This window comes from Ambystoma mexicanum, chromosome 2q (genome assembly GCF_040938575.1).
Source record: "Ambystoma mexicanum isolate Mex_15411 chromosome 2q, UKY_AmexF1_1, whole genome shotgun sequence".
NCBI lineage: Eukaryota > Metazoa > Chordata > Amphibia > Caudata > Ambystomatidae > Ambystoma > Ambystoma mexicanum.
The window spans coordinates 121,291,172-121,317,904 of record NC_090924.1 but is presented as its reverse complement, the minus strand read 5'-3'; the positions used below and the strand labels follow the sequence as shown (position 1 = coordinate 121,317,904).

Here is a 26,733-nt window from a genome sequence, read left to right as displayed (position 1 = left end):
TTTCTATTGATTGAAATGGCAAATATCTGAAAGCGAAACAGCTGTTTCAAGGGTTAAGAGTCATGACGTTTAGATGCCCCCTGAACACGACAGACACGTGATTGAAAATCTTGCTATCAGGAGACCTCAATGCCTTACAATCCTATACAGGAGCTAACGACCTACTTAAACCAGACCCAACTGTGCAATCAATGAAAGAATTAGTGCGGCTAGCTATTAGGAGATGCCCGTAATCAAAGAAAGTCCTGCAGACTTGCTGCCACGATCGCCCTGTCATCCACCCTGAATACAGAACATTGACATGGAAATTGTGTGGGCACAATCAAATATACAAAACACTTCACTATGATGTCAGATGGATCGTCGCCATGATGGGGTGCAAGCATTGCCAAAAGAAAGGAAAGAGACAGACCTGGGTACATGCCCATTGATATAGCCCTATAGACTATGTTAGGGGTCTTATCACAGGATATTGACCCACCACCGAGTTAAGTTTAGGAAAGGTCCTTTTCCTAAGCGATAATGGCCCCTCCCGAGGTCTATAAAGCTATTGGCAAATGGTGGTAATAGCAAAACATATTTTGTCATTTTCGTGGTGAAGTTAAAAAATGGTGCTTTAAGAGTGAGTAAAGTAAATAGACCAACTGGATTGGTAACTTAAATGTGGTTTTATTTTGAAGTATTTAAATAACATGGCTGTCTTCATAAGTGACTACACTACATCAAATAAAAAGAGGTGATGGCTGGAAGGTTTGGAATTAATCTTAGACTCTGGCATTGCTCTGGGCATTCCTCCAGACCATTGTTCTTCGCCTACCAAGCTATTACAAAAGGGGAAAGACATGCGCCAATCTGGCTTTGTCCCAACCGAAAAAGGGCAGTCCATGTCAAACTGCTTGGCCACATCCCTTCTGCATGTGACCACAAGCATCACCAGACATGTTTCAGCTTCATTGGGCCCCATCAGTGAGGAGTAGCTTGAGTCTCTAGGACCAGCAGGCACGGGACCCACGCCTTGGCATTCCCGTCCCACTCGGGGTGACTACAGCAAAACAAAAGAGGTGATGGCTGTAAGGTTTAGAAATTAATTGAACCTCTGGCATTGCTCTGGGCAACCCTCCAGACCATCGTTCTTTGGCTGCCAAGCCATTACAAAAGGGGAAGGCCATATGCAAATCAGGCTGGTTCCCACCCCAAAAGTGGAAGTCCAGCCCAGACGTGGATCCCGTGCCTGTTGGGAATTGAGACCAAAGCTACTCCTCACTGATGAGGCTCAATAAGGCCGAAACATGTGTGTGGATGCTTGTGGTCTCGTGCAGAAGGGATGTGACCAAGCAATTTGGGCGGGACTGCCCATTTGGGGGTGCGACCAAGCATGATTTGCATATGATCTTTCCCCTTTTGTAATGGCTTATCAGGAGATGAACACTGGTCTGGAGGGTTGCCCAGAGCAATACCAGAGGTTAAGATTCATTCTAGACCTTCCAGCCAACACCTTTTTTGTATGTTCCGAATTTGGTCAATACCTATAGTTATTGACTGCACTGTAAATATTCTGATTGGCCGAGAGGAGGTCAATAACGATTTCCATGTGCTAATACGTCATAAGAAATCAAAACGCCTCTCAGAACTGGCACTGCAGAAAACCAATCCTCGAATGCAACAACACATAACCTAAAGTTACGCTCTGAGCCAAGAAGTCAATTGCCCATGTGCATCCATAACATGGCAAACACCGCCCTGAACCCAAGGGTAGCAATAACTACACAGAGTCAAACCCCAAAACCAGAACCACGGACACAATAGATGGGGACAATGAAATTCCAGGACCAGGGAGACAGTAGATAGGGACAATGATATTCCAGGGCTAGGGAAATAAAAGATAGGGACAATGATATTCCAGGACCATGGAGACACTAGATAGGGACATTGATATTCCAGGACCATGGAGACAATAGATAGGGACAATGATATTCCAGGACCATGGAGACAGTAGATGGGGACAATGCTATACCAGGGCCAGGGGTGTGTTAGGGACAATGATGTTCCCGGACCAGAAAGACAATAGATACGGACAATGATGTTCCAGGACCGAGAAGACAATAGATAGGGACAATGACATTCCAAGACCAGGGAGATGATAGACAGGGGATATTGCAGGACCAGGGAGTCACTAGATAGGGATATTGAATTTCAGGACCAGGGAGCTGGTAGAGACAATGATATTCCAGGACTAGGAAGACAATAGATAGGGACAATGATATTCCAGTACTGGGGAGACAATAGATAGGGACAATGATATTCCAGGACCAGGGAGACGATATGTAGGGATAATGATATTCCAGGACCAGGAAGACAATAATTAGGGACAATGATATTCCAGGACCAGGGAGACGATAGGGACAATGATATTCCAGGACCAGGAAGACAATTGATAGGGACAATGATATTCCAGGAGTAGGGAGATGACAGATAGGGACAATGATATTCCAGGACCAGGGAGACAACAGATAGGGACAAATGATATTCCAGGACCAGGGAGACACTAGATACGGACAATGATATTCCAGGACCAGGAAAACAATAGACAGGAATTTAAACTAATTACTACATCTAGTTGTTGAAGACCTCAATTACCAACCAGAGAGAACATGTGGTTTGTGACAAAGGAACTCTTGACTGGCAATAATACTTTGCAAATATATACAGTAAATACATATTGAAGTGAATATATTGGGGAAAACCTTAGCACCTGTGATTGCATTTCATTGATGTGGTCAAGCTATATGGTCCTAACATTATGGTTTATTAATATTGGAAACTCTAGTTTAACAATGGCATCGCTAATGGTTACATGCATTTCTCTCAAATGCACACAGTTAAGTGATGGCTGGAGTTAGTATTTCTAACATAAAGCCAGTGGCATTGGTTTGGTTATTTTATTGTGTACTATTGTCGACCCGAAGCTATTATCCTTTGAATTAGTTTAAGTGCCATTACTATTAGCAGTCTTGTTTTTGATAGTGATGGAAGGATCGGTTTACATGTTGTATCGTGTACTATTGCCCAGCCCTCACTAAACCTTGAAACATGAAACCCTCACCTCCATTTGGGCAGCAACACAACCACATAGACTTCCTGCACACTGTGATCGGCCTCGACCTCAGGAAACCTGGGTTGGCAAAGGCACTCATACCTATTTCCATAGGCATACAGGGGGGTTTATAGTGGTAGCTGTTAAAAGACACAAGGGTCTCAGACACTCGGGGAGGAGTCTTATGTGGTAAAAAGAAGCAAATGCCTAATTCCCCTTGCTCCACCCACCGAAGAAGCAAGGCACTACATAGACTTGTGAATCAAAATATCAAAGCAGCTGCTCCAATTGCAATCAGATATTTACCTTTGGGTAATCTTCTTCCCACTGGAAAACTGTGTTCATTTCGATCCAGACTACATTGACATGAGATCATCCAAAACTGTCAGGTTCCCAAGACAGAGCACAGATCTCTATGGAGAAATGAATGCATGGACAACGTCAGAACCGGACTTCATTATCAACCAGAGGAACACATATATATTTCCAGGAAATACAGGGTACATCTATACCCTACCAATACACAACAATAGATATGACTGGACCATTAACTCAAGAGGCAGGAAATTGACAAATGTATGTCAATGCCTTGGCCTTCACATTCTCAAAAGATGAGTGACAGGTGACCCCTGTGCCAGCTCACCTTCAGTCCAACGCAAGGCAGCAGTGTAACTGAATGTGCCATCCCAGATTCAGACATTAATGCAGTAATAGTCGAACAACAATCTGTACTCCACGATCACTGAGTAGCCTCTGGCCCCGCAGGGCCCGGATAGTAGGGGCTACATGCTTGTCCGCTAAATGCCCTAGGAATAAAGACGCAGACACCAGAGTAAATAAAGTATTTTAATACATGTGTAAGGTGTGTTTTATTCATTTATGTGTGTGTGTCTGGACCAAACCATCCAGCCCACCATGGGGCTGGATGGAATGTTTAAAAGAAAAGAAAAAGAAAATAACAATGGAATGGAACTCCCCTGCCCAAGAATGGGCTGGGCAAGGGAGAAAATAATGCTCAGAGGATTTCAAATAAAAAGACACTTGAAAAAGGACAGTTGAAGAAGAGAGAAAGAGAGGCGAAGTAGAAGACTAACCTGAGGGATTTGGGGGATGCTGCCTGGAGCGCCCCGCCCCCAGTGCCTAGATCCGGAAAATGGCACCAGGTGGCACATGCGGAGCCCCACAGACAGAGACTGAACCAGTGGGTTGGGCTGCTAATGTAAGTGGCAACTCGACCACCCAAGGCCGTGGCGAATGTCGGCCTGCCGGGGGGCTAGACCAGACAGGCCTAGCAGACTCCAGGGCCCAGGTAGTGTGCAGGTGCTGCCTGGGCCACCGAAGAACAGCCTGGGATGCATGAGTGAGGTGGCCCAGACCGGGCTGCCTGGCTATGCCTCTGATGGTCCGCTTTGTGGCCAGTGAGGCGGGTCCTTCATAAAAATCCTCCCTGCTGCATATGCTAGGTGCAGTCTGGGAGGTGAAGAGCGGAGAGCAGTGAAGATTGTCCTTGTTGCCATGGGGATGCCGCCAGACCAGTAAATCGCCACAGGAGCGGCAGTGATCACAGCGGCATCCCCATGACACAGGGATGCTGCCTGACTCCAAAATGTCGGCACAGGCTGCACAGTGGAGCAGCCCGGGTGAAGACCATAGCCTAAAGAAGGCTGTGGCACATTCCAGTGATCAAGGCAGCATCCCCAGTTGCAATAAGGATATCACTAGACCTGGAAATGGCATCAGCAGTGAGCATATGCGGGCCAGGCTCCCCAGCTAACAGGGCCCACTCTGAAGATATGAAAAAGCAACGGGGCCACGGCGGTGACTATAGGTGGACCCCCACTTGTATAGGGGGCCACCCAGGCCTTTTTTTTCTAAAGTGCAGGATGTGCAGTGAGTGTAGATGTGGTGGACGGGGCCAACCTGAAGAAAGAAGAGGAGTCAGACCCCAGCCGGCATCCGTAGGGGACAGGCCCCAGCCAGCCAGCCACCATCCAGCCTCGCTTCCAGCCAGCTTTTCCGCCAGCCACCATCGAACATTGCCTTCACCCAGAGTCATAGCCAGCACAGAGCCAGAGCCGCCAAGGAAGGATAGACCCTCGAAGGTACTGTGAAGGGATGACTGACTGCAGCAGTCACCCCGTTGTGACATAGGGGCTAATTCATGGAATGTGTGCGCCGAAAAGCGGGGATTTGTGCGCCATTCTGCCCGCAAATCCCTGTTTAACAAATTGAGATTTGCGGCAGAATGGTGCACGAATTCCCCGTTTTTCGGTGCACAAATTCCATGAATCAGCCCCATAGTGTTTTATGTGTGTTAAATGTTGTATGTAAATATATATATTTGTATGAAATTGTATGTATTTATTTAGTAAGTGTTGAGTAGCATGTTAACTAGGGGGAAGTGTAGAGTAGGTTATAGGGGGGATGTTGGGTAGGGTTAAGAGTTAAGCAGGTGTAGGAGAATCTTTACATATAAAGTGGAATGTATGTATGTGTGCATGTCTGTCCGGCTATACAAATCCACACCCTTGAACCCACGTCTACCACATTTTGCATGGATTCCTCATTTGTCTGGGGCAAGATCGTAGTCTATGTTTGGATGAAAAGAATGCACTCCGTAGACACCCTTGTTTTACTCATGCTCACCCCGACTCACTATAGTAGGTACTAGAAGGAGGCAACATTTTGAGAAGTATCTGAAGCAAAATGTTCAATGTGTTGCTTATTCCTTTGAAATGTACTACTACTGTATACAGTTCGAAAGTGTTTTGAAAGCATTTTTAAAGGGAATGAAAAAAAAAAATATTACATTTTTATTTTATCACGCCACTCCAAATATGGGAAATTGCAAGGTTACAGTTTACTTAATTTCATTCACGAGAAGAGAGCACAATCAATCAATCTTTCTTGGACATTTTCTCAAATGTGCTGAAGCCATTGAGGGACTGAAACATGCCGCACGAAAAACATCACTTGGAAAAGCTCCATCTAATGCAAAGTGAAAATCAACATCAAGAGCTTTGGAAACACGACAACAAACAGAAGCACGACTTGCCGACCAGAGGACAAGAGCAACTTTCTCCAGGGCAAATGAGATGTCATAGCAAACTGAAGCAAGACTTGCTGACATGAGGAGAAGAGCAACATCCCCCAGGGCATACGAGACACCACTCTATCATGACACGGACAACGCCGGGTACCCCAGCTAGTTATTTATAAGAATGCTAAATAGATAACCCGGGTAGAGGGGAGGTACCCTGGCGTGAGGTCGTGTGGTAAAGTGGCGGCCTGCTTGAGACCACCTGGTGAGATGAGACAACCCAGAGAGGCCATCCTCAGGCCTCACAATACATGTGGGTGGTACCAGAGTGTAGGTAAGGGGTCTGTTGCATCAGACTCACCCTAAGGGTACCCAAGACCCCTCCAAGGAAGGGTGAGCTGACAAAGCCTGTCTCCATTTATATACACCCAGGGAAATCCTAGGGGAAAAAAGGGTTAAAGTATAAGAGTTAGTTTATAAATAAAGAGGGGTCACCATTGAGATCCCTATAAAATTCACTCTGTTGTCTGTGTCCATCGGTAATCTAAGAACTCGGGGTGCAGCCATTCTCCTGTTATCAGCAATTTTATTTAGCAGGTGCAGCGCCCCTCCCTACCCTGCAGGCTGCGGGGTGGGGCTCGGGAGGTGGGGTTACAGGGGATCTGTCCCAGACCTAGATCAGGAATGGATGCTCCCTGCCTTGGGTTAGGGCCGGGAAACAGGGGCTACAACTTTCAAATAATCCCATGCATAAGACATCTCTAAATGTCAGTAGATCTAAGAAACTGCAAATACACAGCCAAAATCCTCCTCTGGCCACCGGAAGTACAAGGGGGGAAGTGAAGAGTGTCAGAGCTTCTATGCGCTATGCTTGAACTTGAATCACAGCTTGCATCCAAGGTGTTTCAGTCATAAAGGTTAAACAGACAAAAGCAGACAGTAGACCTCACTCGTCCGGGTGTGATAATGCAGCCTTTGGGAAAGTTATGCTCTGAAAAGATGTGGCTCAAAAGTGGAGCTTCCTAACAACAATGACACAGTAAGTTCCAAAGTACAGGTAATGTCCTAGCAAGGTTCTATACACATAAGTATTTAATAATATATAAAGAAGATAAGAACCCAACCCTACCAGGAAAGCACAAAGGAAATACAGGCTACATATACACATAGACAGTTATGAGGCATCAATAGTCTTGAATTGTACTGCAGATGGGAATAAGTAGGCAAAATAAATCATAACTGCGAATACAAAAGTGGTTATGAAAACGTCTGTGGGCAAGTTAGGGAAGCCCTTGGAGCCCATTGTCAGTCTCCAGGCTGTCACAGTGCCTAGAAGGCCTGTGAAGGACACATAGCCCACACATTCTCTACCTTACATCTTTGTACAAGGAATGACAGCATCAAGCAGGTCTTCCAGGCACTTACAGGTTTGACAGGAAGGGAAGGTTTGGTACAGATATCTTAAAGTTGTTGAGCAGACCGGATCTGCTTGATCGCGGTGTGGACTGCCCTGGGTCAGCTAGCGCAGCTAGCCTTTGCTGGAACCTGGAAAGGCGGCAGAAAAGTAGCTTAAGGCTCAGATGGTGGCCAAGTGCGTGAACTGGTCTTTTAGGTCAAGTGTGGTTTCCCGTGGTTTGGCACAGGCTTGAAGTTCTTCCTTGATTTGTTGAGTAACAGCAAGTGCCTGAGGTAATACCCTTGGATTTTCAACCCGATGGGGGTCTCTTACAGAGAACCTGCGGAGCTCAGATCCGTAGCACTATGCAACTTCCACCACAGACTGAAGTATACTATGGCACCTCTAGGTAACTGTTTCCTTTTGGGTAACAAGGTGCCCTGCTTTCTTGGACCTCAGGGCATACAAAATACTCCAGAGGTCCTCCAGCAGATGTCCCCTAGATGACCCAGGGAAAATAGGGGCTGGGTCTTTGTCTCTATCGAAGAAGACTTTAAACTATCAACATCTCTTACAATAACCAACAGAAAGGGTGGGTTGAGCTGCGGAGGGTGGCTTCCAAGACTTCTACTACAATCCAATGGGGCCTCCTGCCACGTGGGTGTCGATCCCAGATTCCATTGCTCCCAGTTTAGTGGCTACAGGGAACAGTTAAGCGTGAAAGGAGAATCCAAAGTGGTGGAAAGGGGTTTTCCTGATCCAGAGCTCCTGGGCTGTCTTAGACTCACCCATATCTTGCCTTCCTGAGAAAAAGGGCTCACCCTGCAATAGTCATCCCTTGCCTGTCTCACCCCTTGCTGAAGGGCTCCACGAGCTTGCCCAATTGGGGGACACCTCTGCCACGATGAACACACCTCTAACAAAAGCCGCACACACCGCCAAATCTTCCACTCTATCATTCCGGCAGAATTTACTCAGCACAGACATATCGGGTCCCCCTGACTCCTTCGCAAGCAATATGCCACCCTTCGATGCAATGACACGCACCCACTGCCATGATTGCATTACATCTCGGGCGCTAATGAATGAAATCAAAGTTGACACATATAGTGCAGACTCGACGGTGCAGTCTTCCACTCATACACGGTGCCATGCTGCCGCGCTTCCAGACAAGCCAACAGCACTATAAGGCAACATTAGTGGCTAAAGCCATGCCAATTACAATGAAATAACATGGGGGTTCCCTCCCCTCATGGGAAAAGTCCAAACTAGGGACTATCATTTTTAAATTACCATTAGATAAGATACCAGGTCGCAGTTGTAGTCAGGACTGAGTATGTTTATATCCACATAATCCACAAGTTCATTGCCTCCGGTAGCCTCACAGGAGCCTCTTTGTTGCAGCTGCAATAAAAGAGGAGGAGCAAAGGTTGGTAACTTTTCTTTTCTTTTCCTCTCCATCCACAGGGGCTCAGGTTCCCAGTCATTTCCTCCCTCTGCTCTGTCAGAGGGAGGAAATGACTGGGAACCCGAGCCAATGTCCATGAGAAGAAAGAGGACAACAGCAAAAGAGTGGACGGGGTGGCCAAAAGAGGCCAGAGACGCTAGACCCTGGTGACTATCTAGACTAGCACACACCAGTACCGTGGCTGCACTGCTGGGGAGAGTATGTTTGGGGGAGAGTTTGAATCGTGTACTATAGTGTCCAAAGTGGATCGGTCTTGTGTTTGAGGAACACTGGCATGACTATCCCCCTTCCTGCACTGTGTCCAAGTAAAGGGAAACGTGCACGCCACGGAAATGGTGGCCTTCTCTCTTGTAGAAAAGGTACTGCATATGCCACAGCAGCACAAGCTTTCCTTGCATAAAAAAGGACAGTCCAGATAGGCTGTTGAAGATAGTAATTTGAAATAGTTATGTATTGATAGTGTGCATTTAATGTATCATTACCTGGGAAAGGAGCCATGTTTATGCTGAGGAATGGATGACAAATAACCATTGGGAAAAGTCTCAATTCAAATGACTTGTGATTTAACCATGCACCATTGTGGTAGCCCATCACCGGGCTTTCTCTGATTTGTCTGTATCCCTCGGGGAATTTGGCCTCCGGGAACTACCGCTGTGCTCCACAGGAGGCTTTACCAATGGTGTCTAGTGTGTCAACACAACTAACTTTTTTTCAGCTGGCTATGCTTTTTCTTGCGACCCCCAAATATTCCTCTTGCTCACAGCATTGGCCTCGTTACAAGTGTGGTGGACCGGAAATAAGGGTGCCGCTAGCAAAGTACCAGCACCTTTTCTGGACCGCCACACTACAAGTCTGCCTGCAGGGGCCGTTGTGCCTGGCAGGTCTGACGTGCCAGGTGCTACGGTCCCGGGTAGGCAGACTTGTCACGGAAGCACCGGCACCGTCTCCCACACCCCTATGAAGGCTTAGGGGACTCCACAGGAATGGGGAACAACATTTTCCAGCGCCTGACTTCCCAATCCATTGGGACTTGCAATGTCCCACTGGCACCATTATATCAAGCGCCGGAAAAGCGTTACGAGTCTTGCGGCAACCCGCCGGTAGCACCATGGGGGTTACCGCCGGACTAGTAATCAGGCCGCATGTCCTTGTCACACTGTTCTAACTATTACTATGCTGAATGGTTAACCCAGAAGCCCAATCTAGAGGGACCCCTTCATTTAGAAATGTCTCCACGAGTGCGCAGAGTGTTTAGGGAATATGTTAGAGACATTCACAGTCTGAAGACTTAGCTAGAAACAATACAAGAGAAATTCATTTTGTTTGGAAGTGAATTAAGAAGTCACAATATGCAAATGGTCTCTGAAGCCTGTGAAGGGTTATAGGAGGGTGACTTGGGGGTTACCCTGCAGGATAGTGGGCAGAAACTAGCACTTAATCAGAGGAGCGTGTTGATTCATAGCATAGAGTGTGTTATACCACATTGTGTTGAAATGGAGTCTTGTTTTAATGATATAATGTCTCTCTACTCATGCTTTGTTCCGGCTCCTCCTTGATGCCATGCCAGTTGCTCATCTTCCTCCTCCTACCATGGGCTTGACCCCTGCAGAGGGGGGGTCTCAACCCTCCCCCTTGTCATGAGCCAAACATGCCATCTTTTGCCTTCCTGAGCTTGCAACCTATGGCTTGGCTAGCCTCCTGTATCTTCCCCTGGTGTTCTCCTCCAACCTCCAATCTCCTATCTTTCTCCAAGCGCATGCTTCACTCTCCACCAAACTCCTGCCGCCAGCTCCCACCCCAAACACCCACGCTGCCTGACTGAAAGTCTGAGCTTAAACATCCGGGAACCCCTGCCTTGGTGTTTGGTTACCTGTAAGGATCTACACTCGTGGGTGTGAATAAGCTTGGGGCTCTGATAGGATGATCTTAATGTGTTTACCTGTGTGTGTTTTAGGCCTTTGGTGTTGGGTCAAGTTTTCAAAAGAACGTGCCCCTGACTTCTGAAGCCGACCCCCTGTCGTATAAAGTAATGGAGCATATGTCAGCCCCACAGGTGTTTTGCTTTTTGGGAAGCGCGGTGAAAGCACTGTTGAATGTGCCTCTGTTTCCCTACAAGAGCTTTCTGGGCTCACATGTAGGGAAAATGTAATGGGCTTCCAATATCTATGCGTGCTTGCCAAGATGGCATCAGAGACAAATGTAATGTGCCTCTCGTGCCTGTGCGGGTGTTTGCTACTTGTACGTCTTGTTTGTGTCTTATGCTAAATGTTTTGCCTCACCCGTTGAACTTTTCTAAAAGGGACAGTGTTTATGCACTCACATCCGGCAGGAACACATAAGGTGCTTCTCCTTAGGCATGGTGAGTGGCTTCTATTACTGGTCCTGTGTTCTTGCCGATTCACACAGTTGAGAGTTGTCACCCTTAGGGACAGTGTCGTAAACTGGCCTCATGTGACTGCCCCCTTCCCTGCGACGGGGATTAAGTAGGGGGTACAGCAATGTCCCTGGTGCCGTCATCCACTAGCTTGATACCCTGGAGAGGCTCCCTGGTCCCACGGTAGCTCTAACGGATGTTCCCAGAGGGTTTATAGTGAAAAAGTCGAATGACAAAATGTCGAAAAAAAAATCTCGAAAAAAAAGTCGCATTTTTTTTAATGACGTTTTTCATTCGAAATGGGGTGTTCCCCCCAACTCCCTTTTTTTACCCATTTTTTTTAATTCCCGGACCCCAAAATAAATATATAATAAAAAAAGGGAATTCGACTTTTTTTTCGAGATTTATTTTTCGACATTATTGTTATTCGACTTTTTTTCGAGATTTTGACTGACCACCCATGTGATATGATGCCCACAGGCCCTATTTTCTGTTGTAGCCATGCCAGGACTTTATTTCTCAGGGCTTCTCTCCGTTCATTCCTCACTGACTCCTCTACATATTGAAGTTTCTCTTATCCAAAATAAGCTCTCTTAAGTTCTTATCAGCAATTTCCGGCATTTGACGTTTTACAAACACGCAGATTCCCAGAAATACAGGTTCTATGTATAGAACTGGTGGGACTAGATGGACATAAACAAGGGATGGGGAGATTCTATCGCAGGATATTTGGTCGAATGCAAAACCATCACATTTTTTTGACCGATTTTGGCCGAAAAGATATGTGGGGTGGTGCGTAAGGGTTATAGTTAAGGTGGAGGGTTCACAGGGGCATCCCTCCCAAAATATATTTGCCGGCCAAATGGATTAAAAGAAAAGAAAACGGTATCAGGTATTAATATCACCACATATATGGTCGCCTTAAATAATATCGCCGGGAAAATGTCGTGGCGATATTATTTGGGTGACCATATATGTGGCGATAGGGGCAAAAAAAAATAAATTGGGGGTTGCGGGGGTGTCCCCCGCGTGTTCCATGCAATAATGTCGCCACAAAAAATGACTATTTTTCGGTGATATTTTTGTATGGCGATATTTTTGTGGTGACATTATTACATGGAACCAAGAAAACGTGTTATGGTTTTGCATTCAACCAAATCTCTACCAACAAATCACATAGACCACATAAACAAGACTGTACTGAAGGATCTGCCACTACTGGCCGCGTCGAAGATAAAGATGGAGGGCCAGGTGGACGACTAGGTAGAACATCCAGCCTTTTAGCAGATTTGTTATCCAACGGATGATCAGTACCAGCTGCTTCCGGACCCGTTTGGCAATACCTATCCACTGTCCCTGGATTGGCCTTACTCCCACCACCTTCTACCACCTCAAGCCATAGATGTTTTTTTTTAAATGACTAAACTGGTTGAGCTTAGCAGCAATAGGATCTTTTGTGGTCTGCCAACTGGCAGGATCATTCAGCTCCCAGACTGTCATTACCTGTGTTGATGATCGCAAAGGACCGATCCCAATTAACACAGGATACACTGTCACACCTGTTGACATTCCCACAGGTGGCTGACGTGAGCATCAGATACTCATCCATCCATGAACATTGATAAAACCCAAAGAACATTCAGTTTCCTGAATGCGTGTCGAAAGCCCACATGTGTCACTACCCATTGAACAACTCCACTGTGCAGCGACACTTAATCCTAGTGCATGTCACATATCACACGATGCTCATTGTAACCTGTCCATCCCTACCTCTTCCAGGAGAATCCTTTGCTGCTAAAATGGCTGAGTCTGCTCTATCCACCAGGCATTGCCCAGTAGGGGAGGCACAGCATGGCACAACTTTAGACAAGATGTCCAGTGAGATAGGCCTTGGGATGGTATTGCGTCCTTTTGCCGACACCCGTTTTTCCAACGGGTGTTTTGCTGCTGGAGTTTTGGTGAAAGTTTCCATCTAATTTTTTTGGGGGGTGGGAAAGGGTAAATAAGGGGTTGGGGGAAGGAAAATAAAAACACATTTAAATTACGGGAGGTTAGGGGGGGAACACCCCTAAAAAGAATTGGGAAAAAATGTGGATTACGTTTTTCGGCAAAACTGCTGCTGCTGCAAAACACCCGTCGGAAAAAAAGAGGGTTGGTAGGATTGTTCAAGATCATCGTCCACTGCCCACGCAGGATGGTATGGATACGGTGTGTATCCCTATTAATAGCTCTCAGGGCATTTTTTGGCAGAATTACCACTGGCGAAATTACTGCTGCGGTCATTTTTCCGATTTTCTGTGGAAAGTGGGAAGATTCACCTCCAGCATGATGCTGGAGGTAAATCCCCCACTCCAGGGCCATGCTCCTAGTATGGCAGAACGGGAAAAGTGGCGGTAATTCCGTTACCTCCAATGGTTCCCTGCATCCCCATTCCCGCAATGAGCTATCTGGAATAACGGAGAGGGAGCAACTGTTTGGTTTACTTCTATTGGCATTAGAAAGGGGCACATGTGTCCGGTGTTTGGTGCCTGGCCTCCTACTACTGTTCAGGGCTAGAAGGGATCAGTGATAGGGAAGGTGATAGAAGTTTTGGGCATTATCGTTTTCAGCCTTGTTTTGGGTATTCTTTAAACCTCTAGGTTAGTTTCACCCTCTAGGCTGCCCCTGTTGGAGTATTATGTCCGTCTTTGTCTACATCTGTGTATACATCCTTTTTTTATAAGAACCCCACTTGTTGGATAAGGAGGCAGAACAATTAAGAACATGTTTTGGTTGGCACTGTTATTCATAGCAGCTGTAGCTGAAAGAGTAGAGGCATGACGATTCTAATTCCTAAACGACTGAGGATTGGGGTGCTGGATCTGTGGACAGATGATGACGATGGGAGAACAATGAGGGGGGCCTGGAAGGGGTGCTTAATATCATAGTGAATATGTAGGCACTCATTGCTCACCAGGGGGGCTTCATTATTCTAAGTTCTCAGAGAGGTCTGCATGGCAGCTGTTCCAACACTGTGGCTGGCTCTTAGGTACATTTGTTATAGCACAGCAGAGAGATGCCAGGGATAGGAAAACATTGGACAAAATGACAAGGGACTTAGGTGCACAGGTCCTGTGCAGAATCCCCAACCCAGCTGACCAAGACTACACCGTCTTTTCAAGAGAACACAGAATACGCCCTAGAACTGGCGCGGCTCCAAGCATTACCGCTTGGCCAACTTCAGCGTAGGACCCACCTACCGCCCATCTACTGATGGGGCCAACAACGCAAACAGGTGGCGGATGAATATTACTTTAAATCACGTGCAGCCGAGAGGCACTCCTGTAAAAAAGAAATCCAAACTGTTCACAGGCTAATGCTTTTCCATCTATGATTATAATTAGTTATTTTATAACGCGCTTAACACGCAGAGGTTTTTAAGTGCGGACCCATGGATCAAACTTGTGTTGCTCCGTGTCGTCTTGCTTCCACGGCGAGCACGTTGCCCCTAAGCTATCCTCCCAACAGCGCCCCATACACTGAGGAGACTAATGGTTTATGTGAGAAGGGGAATGATAAGGTTTGTTTCAGGGAATAAAAAACAGGCCTAAGCAAAACACACATATTAAATGAAAACATGACAGCGCAAGAGAAAGCATATAGAAAGAGAAGGAGTCATTGTTGCCTTAAAAGGTATAAGATTTGGAAATATGAACTCTATCAAAGCAAATGCTCAAGGCAAAGGAAGCATATATTATGCTCATGGGAGTTAAACATTCCTTGCTCCAATCAGGAGAAACACCAGGGAAACTGCCACCCGATGCACTCAGAAAGGTAGAAGCAAAGTCGAGAATAAAGAATAGACAGACGGACAAAGTGACTGTAAATTCTAAGAGAATTCATCAAATATGTATTGGCAACTTTTGGAAATGATATGACAAGAAAAGGAGGAATACTGGTGCTGTAAAGGAGATTTCTACATTGCTCGAACCAGTGAATCTCCCAGCCTGAGAGCTGAAGCGAACTTGCCTGGAGAATACATTTCTCTAGTGGCACTGTCTGAATCTATCCCAAGCCTCAAGACGGGTGGGGTTGGGGGCTCCGAGCACAGGCGATTGATTGATTGGTTATTTATAACGCACTTAATACCTAGTGGTTTCTTAGCACGGACCCGGGGATCAAACCTGTGATGCTCCGTGCTGTCTTGCTCCCAAGGCACACACGTTGCCGCTGAACTATCCTCCCGAGACATGAGAGACTTGTGCAAACTATGGCTTAATGAAATCACACAGATAATGCTGCAATGTACTAAAGGATCCATGCAGAGAGGAAACATTCCTGTGTCAACAGGACAACCATTGATTAGGGGGATACGGAAAGGTGATGAAGATAATGGGCCTCATTCCGAGGTTGGAGGTAGCCATGGTGCTATTAACACCATGGCTACCCCCTTACCGCATACCGGGTCCGGGTTCCCTGAATGGGGAATTACCGGGTCATTCCAACCTTGGAGGACCCGGTATTTCCCCATTCAGGGAACCCATCCCCATTCAAGCCTCATAGGGCTCACTGGGAATGGGGAGGGAGCTGACAACGGGCCCGTTACCCGTTGTTAGCTCCCTGGTCCTTTAGTGGGTCCCGCTCTGGGCGGCTGGTTTTACCAGCCGCCCTTAGCGGGACCCACTAAAGGACCTCGTAATGCGGCGGTAAGGGGTTAACGGCACCAGCACCCTTACTGGCGCCGTTAACCCCTTACCGCTGCCCTCGGAATGAGGCCCAATGTGTTGTGTAATGGCCAATCTCATTGTTTAATTTAGATCCTCAGTACTAGCTCGGAGGCTGATGGGCATGATGGGAAAGATAGTTGGGACTTCACAAACAGGGTTTCTCTGGTTGTTTCAAGGTTCTGGTAGTTTTTTTTAATGTATTGACCATCTACATATGGTTGAGGAATGGGAGGATCCTACTGCAGCAACGACGATTGAGGCAGAAAAGGTCTTGGAATGGATGGACCAGATTATTTTGAGGGAAACATTGCTTAAATGTGGCCTCCTAAACACCTTTAGAAAGATGGCTGAGAAAGTACACATAGATTGACAATAAGACCTCGAACACACTCATACAGTGACAGGAGTTGTGACAATACACCTGCACCAAATCACCCATAACAGCCCCGCAGAACAAAACAATACAGATACAAGGCACAGACAACTAAACATCCTCCAATGTTGTGAACCTCTTGCAAAGCAAGAAGTGCCTGCAAGTTACGTATGTTGTGAGACGTGCCAAGCGAAGATATGCCTGATATTTGCGAGAAAAAAAAAACAAATTGAGAAATGACGTACTTTTTTGGACCGAAAAACGAAAATGACTTTTTGCTTTTTAACTTTTTTTTGTTTTTTATAATGTGGGAGGAGTCCCCCGCATCCTCCGTGCCCTAACGTATACCCTTACCCCACCTATTATTTACCATACATATACCAAAATACCTACTATTTCCGGTCAAAGAAATGAGGTCATTTATCATTCTTTTTTTGTATTAGGTTATTTGTACGGATTCGGCTAAGAGCTGTGCGAAAGAGTGAATCTTCATAGAAATACGATCGTGAGCCACAAACCTGAAACAGCAGGGGGTTGTGTCACTTCATACAGAAAGGACAACACTGCAGGACCTGTCCGTCATGACAATTAAAGGCGGTCTCTCAAACACCATAAACAGAAAAGCGTGAGAGCTCGAGCACTTGCAGACCGTCAATCTAAAGAAGGGAGATCTGGAGAGATATGTACGAAGCCTTCTGACACACTCTGGCCAACGTTGAGCCCAGGACTATCAAGGCAATCACATCCACAGCACCAGAATGCAACCTGCTAGTGCCACATCTCACCAACAGCTGGGCAATGCTACTGTTCAGAAGCCTTAACGGGCAAGGACACAAGACATCAACAATGGCAATCTTGGCTGTGTAAGCTCAGGCGTTTGGCACCCATTAACGAGCATGAGATATGCAGAGATAACAGTGCACAATTCATTCATGGGTGAACAGTACCATTAATATTTTACTCTTCCAGTTGTATCCATATTATTGCCTCCTATTACTGTGACCCCTCAGCATTGAGCGATGGGGAGGAAGGATAGCTCAGGGGCAAGGCACTTGTCTTGGAAACAATCGGTGCAGCCCGTGCATACCACAGAAGTCCTTTCTCTATGTTCTTATCACTAACAATGGAAAGGACTTTTTTGAGCTACGGCGTGGCGTGGCTTCCGATATGGCGACTGTACTTTTTTCACTTTTAAAGTAAGCCAGAGATTTTTGCATATGCAGCTCGTGGGCGTGTGACGATGTAAACCTCAGCAGTGAAATAACCTTGCCAGGAACAGCACCGTCACCCACGTTCAGGGACCCTGGCTCGCTTGGCCCTTACCTTGGGTGCAGGAGTGCTCCCCGCAAGCTTGGCCTTTGCTAAACGCTTATGTGTAAAATGCAGATGCGGATTACTTATTCAATACCGGGAACCCTCCGCCATTCGATAAAGTACTTAATGTTTGCCAGTTTTCTTCCCTCTGGTCCGTGTTGGTGTGTCTGTGTCTCCTTTTTGGCGGGAAATGATGTGTTCCCAGCTATTTACATTGAATTCTGTTTGTAAACAAATGGAACTTCTTAATGAACACATATAAGACCAGGCTTGAGGCTACATTTACAAATGTTTTTCAATTTTTCACATTTTCGTGCAACACAAGGAATCGTACATGCTTTCAAGAAGGTTTCTTATGTCAAGAAGCACTGATGAGGATGATATCAGGACAATGGCTTCCAGGAAGGGCATTAACTCACAAGTAATGCCCTCTTCATAATTCATTTCAGGACTTCTGTATCACTCGATCTATGAATTGACTAATGCTTTATTCTCTCTAAACCACCTAATGATCCTTGTGTGGACAGCCTATCACATCATGGCAATCTGTCATGTGGAAATCAAATGAACACTAAGACGCTGAAGTGTGGTTCTTACTGCAACTTATCAGTTTCTTTTGTAATTTTTAAAAAGAAATGTATTTAACATCTGGAATTAACACACCTAGTACAAAACAATCACAGACACTGTACACCACTATAATTCAGTACCTGCACGTATAAAGTGCAATTCTACAATAGCAAACAAATACACATTTTAATTAATTTCCAAAAGAAAAAACATACATTTGTGTTCCTTTCATTTTTGTTTACAATGTGGCACCAATCAGGAGGAAACATTACGAATATGTGTTGATAAATAAATGAATATTCTTATCAATATTGTCTAAGGGCCTCATTACACGGACGGCGGTGCACCAAGGTGCTATTAGCACCTTGGTCCATGCCGGTAAAATACCGGCACCGCCTTGAAGGAAAGGGAAATTACCGCCCTATTCCAAGGTTGGTGGGGCGGTAATTCCCCCTTCCCCCATTGCCCTTCACCATTCCTTTTTTTGCCCCACAGGGCATAATGGGAATGGGGAAGGTGCTAATTACGGCATTGCAAATTGCGGTACCGTAATTAGCTCCCTGGTCCCTTTGCGGGTTGGTTTTTAACGCCTGCAAAAAGCAGACGTTAAAGTCTCCAACCCGCAAAGGGACCTCGTAGTAAGGCGGTAAGGGTTAGCGGTCACCGGTACCATTAACGGTGACCGTTAACCCTTACCGCCGTCCGTGTAATGAGGCCCTAACACTTGTACGGGAGGCATGGTATCACAAGTATGACACAAAAGGTACAATTTGTAAAACCTTTATTCAATTTTCGGGGTTTGGAAAAACTCCTGCTTTGCCCTATAGCTATGATGGGAGTAGTCCCTACCATCAAATAATAAATAAAACAGTCCTAGTTGAGTCCATCAAATCAAAATGGCCCATGCTAACAAACCCCAATGCATGCCCTATCTCTTATACAAAAAGTGTGTAAAGTTGTGTATGTAAAGGAAAATCAGTGTTAGAACATAAAGAATCAGTGTGGCTGAGTCATCTCTCCTTCCCATGGTAGATTAAGGCGGTTCCCGTAGACAGGATGACACACTCTGGCTCAGGTTCTCAAAACAAAGGCAGTTCAAAATGAGGATCGAGGCTCACTTAGCCTCGGATCTCTCATTGCAAAAAGTTCATGTAGGTCTCCCTCAGCCGGGCTCATACCTCACATTCACAGCACTTGCAGGGGTTTCCTTCCCCAAGTTTAATTCACATCCTTTAAGGGTTCCCTTCCCCTAACTTATAACCCTTCCGGTCTCCCCCAGTTGGACTCAGACCTTTTCCTGATGTCGTAAACTTTCAAAAGTACGAGGTTTTTACTATAGACCCCCGCAGGACCACTTTTGACTTTCCCTTCAGCTCTAACTGTGTTATTTGCCCCAGTGTCTCTTGGGCTAGGTAGTTCCGTATCATAAGCACAAAAGTTCAACATTCACCTTTTACTTTTACCTTTTGCCAGGGTTAATTTTGTTAATTTCACTTTTTAACTTTCATTTACTTTATCACTTCATACCAAAAACATTTCACCTTTCGCAGAGACTTTTGGTGGGCTACTTCCTTTCGCCAGACCACCCCTCTACTCTGTATCGGTGGTTTCACTGTTATCGGTAATTTAAAGTTCACTACAGGTCTGCCTTCCTTCGCGTCTCATCCACACACGTGCAGCCTTCAATTGTGCGATATACTGTTGCAACTTTAATCTTTCCAAAACACACACCAGTCTTTCATGTTGCTTGCCAACTCACCAGCTGTGTGCATTCCTTTCTTGTCTTTGCCGTTTTAATTCACGAGTCAAGGTTAATACCACAGGTTTGGCCTCACCTCCCCAACCATGTTGTTCACCCAGGAGGGTCGCTGGCTCCCTTGAAAAACAATGCAGTCTTTTTGTCTTGGATTTCGCCTTCTCCACATATCTTTCACGGCTCTTTGAAGGCAACAACCTCCTGCAGGGAACTCCTGGGTTTCTCTACCCTTTGCTCACGTCCCTCTGCCCGTCGCTCTTCTCCAGTAGGTTGCCTTCGCCCCAGATACTCTGATCTTTCTTGTGTTTCACCTTGCTCAGAGTGTGTCTCTATGTTCCGCCTTTTATCTGTGTGGGAGAGCTAATGGGTATCAGATGTACATGATTAAAGTCAAGTGCCTGACTTTGCCTGACCCGATTAGTGGGACATGTCCAATGTAATGCTTGAGTGTGAGTCTGTCTTTTCCCAAAGCATACTGTCCATGGGAAAGTGTTTGTGTAGGAAAGGGGGTTGGGGGGTAGTTGAAGTCTCAAGATATCCTGCCTGTTAGGATGGGGAAAGGGGGAGAATACTGCGTCTCACCATTGGTTGCCTCACCCCCAGTCCCCGAAGACCCCTCACCCAGGTGATCCTCCCACACTGGTCCACCCCCAGGAACTGGATCCAAAAGCGATGGCCTTGTCCTGGCCATCTAGATGACAAGTCCCTGAGGACTAGTGGGTGAGATAACCTTTGGTTTCTCACACACTATAGACTCTTGTTTCTCTATGTAATAGCTCTCCACCTCGGCCCTACATGTTTCAATCCCCTTTGTTGGTGATGGGATTTTCATCAGGGGCTATTAAATTGAGAATAGTGCATACCTGCTTCAATCCCGTTTTGGTAACAACATTTCCATCAGGGGAAATAATGTTGAGAATGCTGTAAAGTACCTCTAGCCGGCTGAAGTCTTCAAAACTGCTGGTAGCTGAATATCAGTTTGAATGTAGCAAATGTCTGAGTTGTTTACACTTCAGATGGTTGGTTATAAAACGACCACATCCCACTGACTATCACGCTATCATGACTTTCGTGGATAGCGCAAGGACCTTTCTTCTTTAAACATTGCCCCTTTAATCCATAGCGTGACTGTAGGATGTCTCGCTATGTCGTACAATGAATCTGACAACCAGGTGGTTTATTGCTTTGTAACACACTTCAAGGGTCTTCTTGCTATGACCGGGAAATGGTCCAGAGGTGGTTGGGTATGCAGAGACAGGCCCTTTGCATGTTTCCCCACTTCTGGCCCATTTTGGTTCGATTTACCTAGAAGGTGCAGGGTGCGAAGTTGTAAATCCGCTCCAATCATTCCTCGGCTCTGTGCATGGACACCAACAGCATCTCCACCCGCATCAGATTATGATCCGTGCAGGGGGGGGCTAAGATTCCTGTAGTTTTGCGCCCGCTTTTTATACCAGGAAAAAGCAGCCAGAGTGCATGTAATGCTGGCCGCCGTGTCTGTATATGGTGGCAGCCTTCACAGATCACTGCCATGAATACATGCCCGCCCAGCAGGGATCCAAGGGCATTTTCCACCTAGGCCAGGGGTCTCCAAGCTGCAGCTCCCCCGGGCGTTTTGGACTACAGTTCCCATGATCCTTTACCACTGGGTATTCAGGCGATGGCTCCTGGAATGTGTGGTTGAAAACACCTATCATACCAAATGTCACAGACTCATGACCTAGGCCCAGGACCTTCTTTGGTTGCCAATGCTATCTACCAACACTGGCAGAGAATGATTAAAATGCAGTGGAGCCCACCGCAAAAGCGGTCGTGGATGCGGACCTTGTCTGCTCCACCGGATTTAAATGGGCGTGTCACACTTTTCTGGTGATTATTCCATTTCGTCAGACCACTTGCGAAATCAGCCACAGCTGTAATAACTTATCACAGCAGCGTGTTGATGCCACAATAGAGCGTAATGTGAAGTGCTCTTGCATAGCGCAACTACTGCTATTTTTGCAGGCTCTTTCCAAATGAAAGGCCTGATATTTGTTTAGGCTGGGTAGGCAATGCTTTATTGGGACGGGTCCCCTGTGTAAGTGCACACGAGGATATTGCAATCACCCCGGAGTTCCCCAGGCGTTCCTACAAAGTACAACATAAGGCAGAGGGTGCTTTATCCCGTAGGAGTATGTGATGACCATGGGTCGGTGGTTTGCATTTCCTAGTAGAAATACCCAGGTATCAGCGCTGAGAGCCAGGCCCGGGACTTGCACTCTAGTACAGCACAGGCAGCTTTGCAATGTGCCCATTGCCAGGTTAAGAACAGCAGCACCACAGCCCCTCCGCCCGCCCACGCACTCAAGAGGAGCGGTGTTTTAAGTGAGACGCTCTCAAAATAACTGCCTTGCTCGCCGCACAATAGGGCGTCCCGTGCAGAGCAGCAAAGGACCCGAGGGCACAGCAGGCGCGCTTTGTTCTCACCGGGGCTGGATTCCAGAAAAGATGTCTGCGCAGCTACTGCTGTGCAGGGGACCGGGGAGGGGGCCCGTCGCCTCTCTGAGGGCAGCTGTGTGTACAACAGCCGGCAGCAGCCCGCGAAGCAGCGCGTCCTGCGGGGGAGCGGTGTGTAAAACAGCCGCGACCCAGCGGGACTATTGGGGATGCGATGGAGTGAGGGCGGGGGTCTCTTGCGGAGGAACTCTGGGTGCTCTGCCAGGCGCTGCTCTGGGAGGAGGCGGGATTCAGCACCTCGGAGAGCGACAGGGCAGGGTTCAGGGAACAGCGCAAGGGCGGGGAGCGGAGGGAGAGGGCATGGGAAGAACAGACCGAGGCGGGCAGAAGAGAGGAGGGGAGCCGAGGTGAGGGTGTGATTAGAAAAAAGCAGGGGAGGAGAGAGTGTGATCTAAAAGAACAGACAGAGGAGGCAGAAAAGGAGAGCAGTAGAAAGAGTGTGATGGGGAAAGAACAGAGAGGAAGTAGAATAGGGCAGGAGAGAGTGCGACGGGAAAAGAAGCGACGGAGGAAGCAGAACGCAGGAGGAGAGAGTGTGATGGGAAAAGAAGCGACAGAGGAAGCAGAGGAGGGGAGGAGACGAGAGGAAAGAGTGTAATGTGAAAAGAACAGAGAGAAGAAGTAGAATAGGGGAGGAGAGAGTGTGATGGGAAAAGAAGCGACGGAGGAAGCTGATGAGGGGAGGAGAGAGTGTGATGGGAAAAGAAGCAACAGAGGAAGCAGAAAGCGGGAGGAGAGAGTGTGATGGGAAAAGAAGCGACAGAGGAAGCAGAGGAGGAGACGAGAGGAAAGAGTGTAATGTGAAAAGAACAGAGAGAAGAAGTAGAATAAGGGAGGAGAGAGTGTGATGGGAAAAGAAGCGACGGAGGAAGCTGATGAGGGGAGGAGAGAGTGTGATGGGAAAAGAAGCAACAGAGGAAGCAGAAAGCGGGAGGAGAGAGTGTGATGGGAAAAGAAGCGACAGAGGAAGCAGAGGAGGAGACGAGAGGAAAGAGTGTAATGTGAAAAGAACAGAGAGAGGAAGTAGAATACGGGAGGAGAGAGTGTGATGGGAAAAGAACCGACAGAGGAAGCAGAGGAGGGGAGGAGAGAGTGTGATGGGAAAAGAAGCAACAGAGGAAGCAGAAAGCGGGAGGAGAGAGTGTGATGGGAAAAGAAGCGACAGGGGAAGCAGAGGAGGAGAGGAGACGAGAGGAACGAGTGTAATGGGAAAAGAACAGAGAGAGGAAGTAGAATAGGGGAGGAGAGAGTGTGATGGGAAAAGAAGCGACGGAGGAAGCAGAGGAGGGGAGGAGAGAGTTTGATGGGAAAAGAAGCGACAGAGGAAGCAGAGGAGGAGAGAAGACGAGAGGAAAGAGTGTAATGGGAAAAAGAACAGAGAGCGGAAGTAGAATAGGGGAGGAGAGAGTGTGATGGAAAAGAAGCAACAGAGGAAGCAGAAAGCGGGAGGAGAGAGTGTGATGGGAAAAGAAGCGACAGGGGAAGCAGAGGAGGAGAGGAGACGAGAGGAAAGAGTGTAATGGGAAAAGAACAGAGAGAGGAAGTAGAATAGGGGAGGAGAGAGTGTGATGGGAAAAGAAGCGACGGAGGAAGCAGAGGAGGAGAGGAGAGAGTTTGATGGGAAAAGAAGCGACAGAGGAAGCAGAGGAGGAGAGGAGACGAGAGGAAAGAGTGTAATGGGAAAAAGAACAGAGAGCGGAAGTAGAATACGGGAGGAGGGAGTGTGATGGAAAAGAAGCGACGGAGGAAGCAGATGAGGGGAGGGAGAGAGTGTGATGGGAAAAGAAGCGACAGAGGAAGCAGAGGAGGGGAGGAGAGAGTTTGAGGGGAAAAGAAGCGACAGAGGAAGCAGAGGAGGAGAGGAGACGAGAGGAAAGAGTGTAATGGGAAAAAGAACAGAGAGCTGAAGTAGAATAGGGGAGGAGAGAGTGTGATGGAAAAGAAGCAACAGAGGAAGCAGAAAGCGGGAGGAGAGAGTGTGATGGGAAAAGAAGCGACAGGGGAAGCAGAGGAGGAGAGGAGACGAGAGGAAAGAGTTTAATGGGAAAAGAACAGAGAGAGGAAGTAGAATAGGGGAGGAGAGAGTGTGATGGGAAAAGAAGCGACGGAGGAAGCAGAGGAGGGGAGGAGAGAGTTTGATGGGAAAAGAAGCGACAGAGGAAGCAGAGGAGGAGAGGAGACGAGAGGAAAGAGTGTAATGGGAAAAAGAACAGAGAGCGGAAGTAGAATAGGGGAGGAGAGAGTGTGATGGAAAAGAAGCGACGGAGGAAGCAGATGAGGAGAGGAGAGAGTGTGATTGGAAAAGAAGCGACAGAGGAAACAGAGGAGGGGAGGAGAGAGTTTGATGCGAAAAGAAGCGACAGAGGAAGCAGAGGAGGAGAGGAGACGAGAGGAAAGAGTGTAATGGGAAAATAACCGACGGAGGAGGCAGAAGAGGGGAGGACAGAGTGTGATGGCAAAAGAGCAGACAGAGGAAGTCAAGTGGGCGATATATTGTGATGCAAAAGAGGGGAGGAGAGAGTGTGCTGGAAAGGAGGAGGCAAAAGAGGGGATTGGGATGAAAGACTGTAATGAAAAACGAAAATGCAGAAGAGGGGAGGAGAGCGTGGGATGAGAAAAGAACAGCCAGGAGGAAGACGAGAGGAGCAGAAAGTGTGATGGAAAAGAACAGACATGGGCAGACGAGGAGAGCAGAGAATTTGAAGGCGAGAGGACAGGTAGAGGAGGCAACAGTGGGGAGGGGAGCGTGTGATGGGGTACGGGGAAGAATTAGGGGAGAGATGTACAGGGAGTGCTACAAAGCGTGGGAAAGAGGAGAGCAGGAGAGATATCTATTATTAGCATAGTTTACGCTCTAACAAATAATTGAAATGAGGCGGGTTGCGACTAGGGGTGTTGGGAGGGGAGGAGGCGGGCAGGGGGAAGAGGCATCATAAAGGGAGAGAGGAGAGGGATAGAGGAAACGTGGTGGTGTGTGAGCAAGATGTTAGCGAGAGACTGACCATAGAGGAGACGAGAAAAATGCAGGAAATCAAGGAGAGGAGGGACAAGAGGGGACAGGAAAGGGAAGTAGCCGAAGGTAATGGGCAGAAGAGGCGATCTGGGAGAAAAGAGGGGAGGAGGGGACAATGAGGAGACAGGGGAGGGAGGGGAGAACATGGGAGTGGATGACAGAGGGCAGAAGCTGCAGTCACAGAGGAGAGAGAAAAGAGGCAGGGAGTGTAACCAGAACAGTTGGGAAGAGAAAGAGGGAAGGAAGTGTAACCAGAACAGCCGGGTAGAGAAAGAGGCCGGGGAGTGTCACCTGAACAGCTGGGAAGAGAAAAAGGCAGGGAGTGTAACCAGAACAGATGGGAAGGGAAAGAGGCAGGGGAGTGTAATCAGAACAGTCAGGCAACGAAAGAGGCAGGGAGTGTAACCAGAACAGCTGGGAAGATAAAGAGGCAGAGGAGTGTGACCTGAACAGCCGGGAAGAGAAAAGAGGCATGGGAGTGTAACCTGAACAGTCGGGAAGAGAAAGAGGGAAGGGAGTGTCACCTGAACAGTTGGGAAGAGAAAGAGGGAAGGAAGTGTAACCAGAACAGCCGGGTAGAGAAAGAGGCCGGGGAGTGTCACCTGAACAGCTGGGAAGAGAAAAAGGCAGGGAGTGTAACCAGAACAGATGGGAAGGGAAAGAGGCAGGGGAGTGTAACCAGAACAGTCAGGCAACGAAAGAGGCAGGGAGTGTGACCTGAACAGCCGGGAAGACAAAAGAGGCATGGGAGTGTAACCTGAACAGTCGGGAAGAGAAAGAGGCAGAGACTGTAAACAGAACAGTCGGGAAGAGAAAGAGGGAAGGGAGTGTCACCTGAACAGCTGGGAAGAGAAAAAGGCAGGGAGTGTAACCAGAACAGATGGGAAGAGAAAGAGGCAGGGGAGTGTGGCCTGAACAGTCGGGAAGAGAAAGAGGCAGGGGAGTGTAACCGGAGAAGGCAGACAAGAAGTAGCAGGCAGAGGAAGAACAGCGGTTTGGAGAGATTAAAGGAAAACGAATAGGTGGTAATGAAGAAAGCACAGAAGAGAAGTGGGGAGATAGAGAATCGAGGACTGGCGAGAAAGGCAGAGTTGAGAGGAGCAACTGGGCGAAGAAAGGAACAGGGTGTACGG

The 26,733-nt window shown here is 47.4% G+C and overlaps 1 protein-coding gene across 2 annotated transcripts in view; it reads right to left on the bottom strand.

Annotated features, from left to right (window-relative positions):
- FBXL16 (F-box and leucine rich repeat protein 16) overlaps nucleotides 1-26,733 on the bottom strand; it is a 522,147-nt gene that overhangs the window by 354,259 nt on the left and 141,155 nt on the right. The window contains exon 2 of one of the 2 annotated variants that reach the window (XM_069647017.1): nucleotides 3,401-3,507. The exons of the other annotated variant lie outside the window; for it this stretch is intronic. Coding sequence (XP_069503118.1) covers nucleotides 3,401-3,439 — 39 coding nt within the window. The 5' untranslated portion in view covers nucleotides 3,440-3,507. The remainder of the gene's footprint in view (nucleotides 1-3,400; nucleotides 3,508-26,733) is intronic. 2 annotated transcript variants of the gene reach the window in all.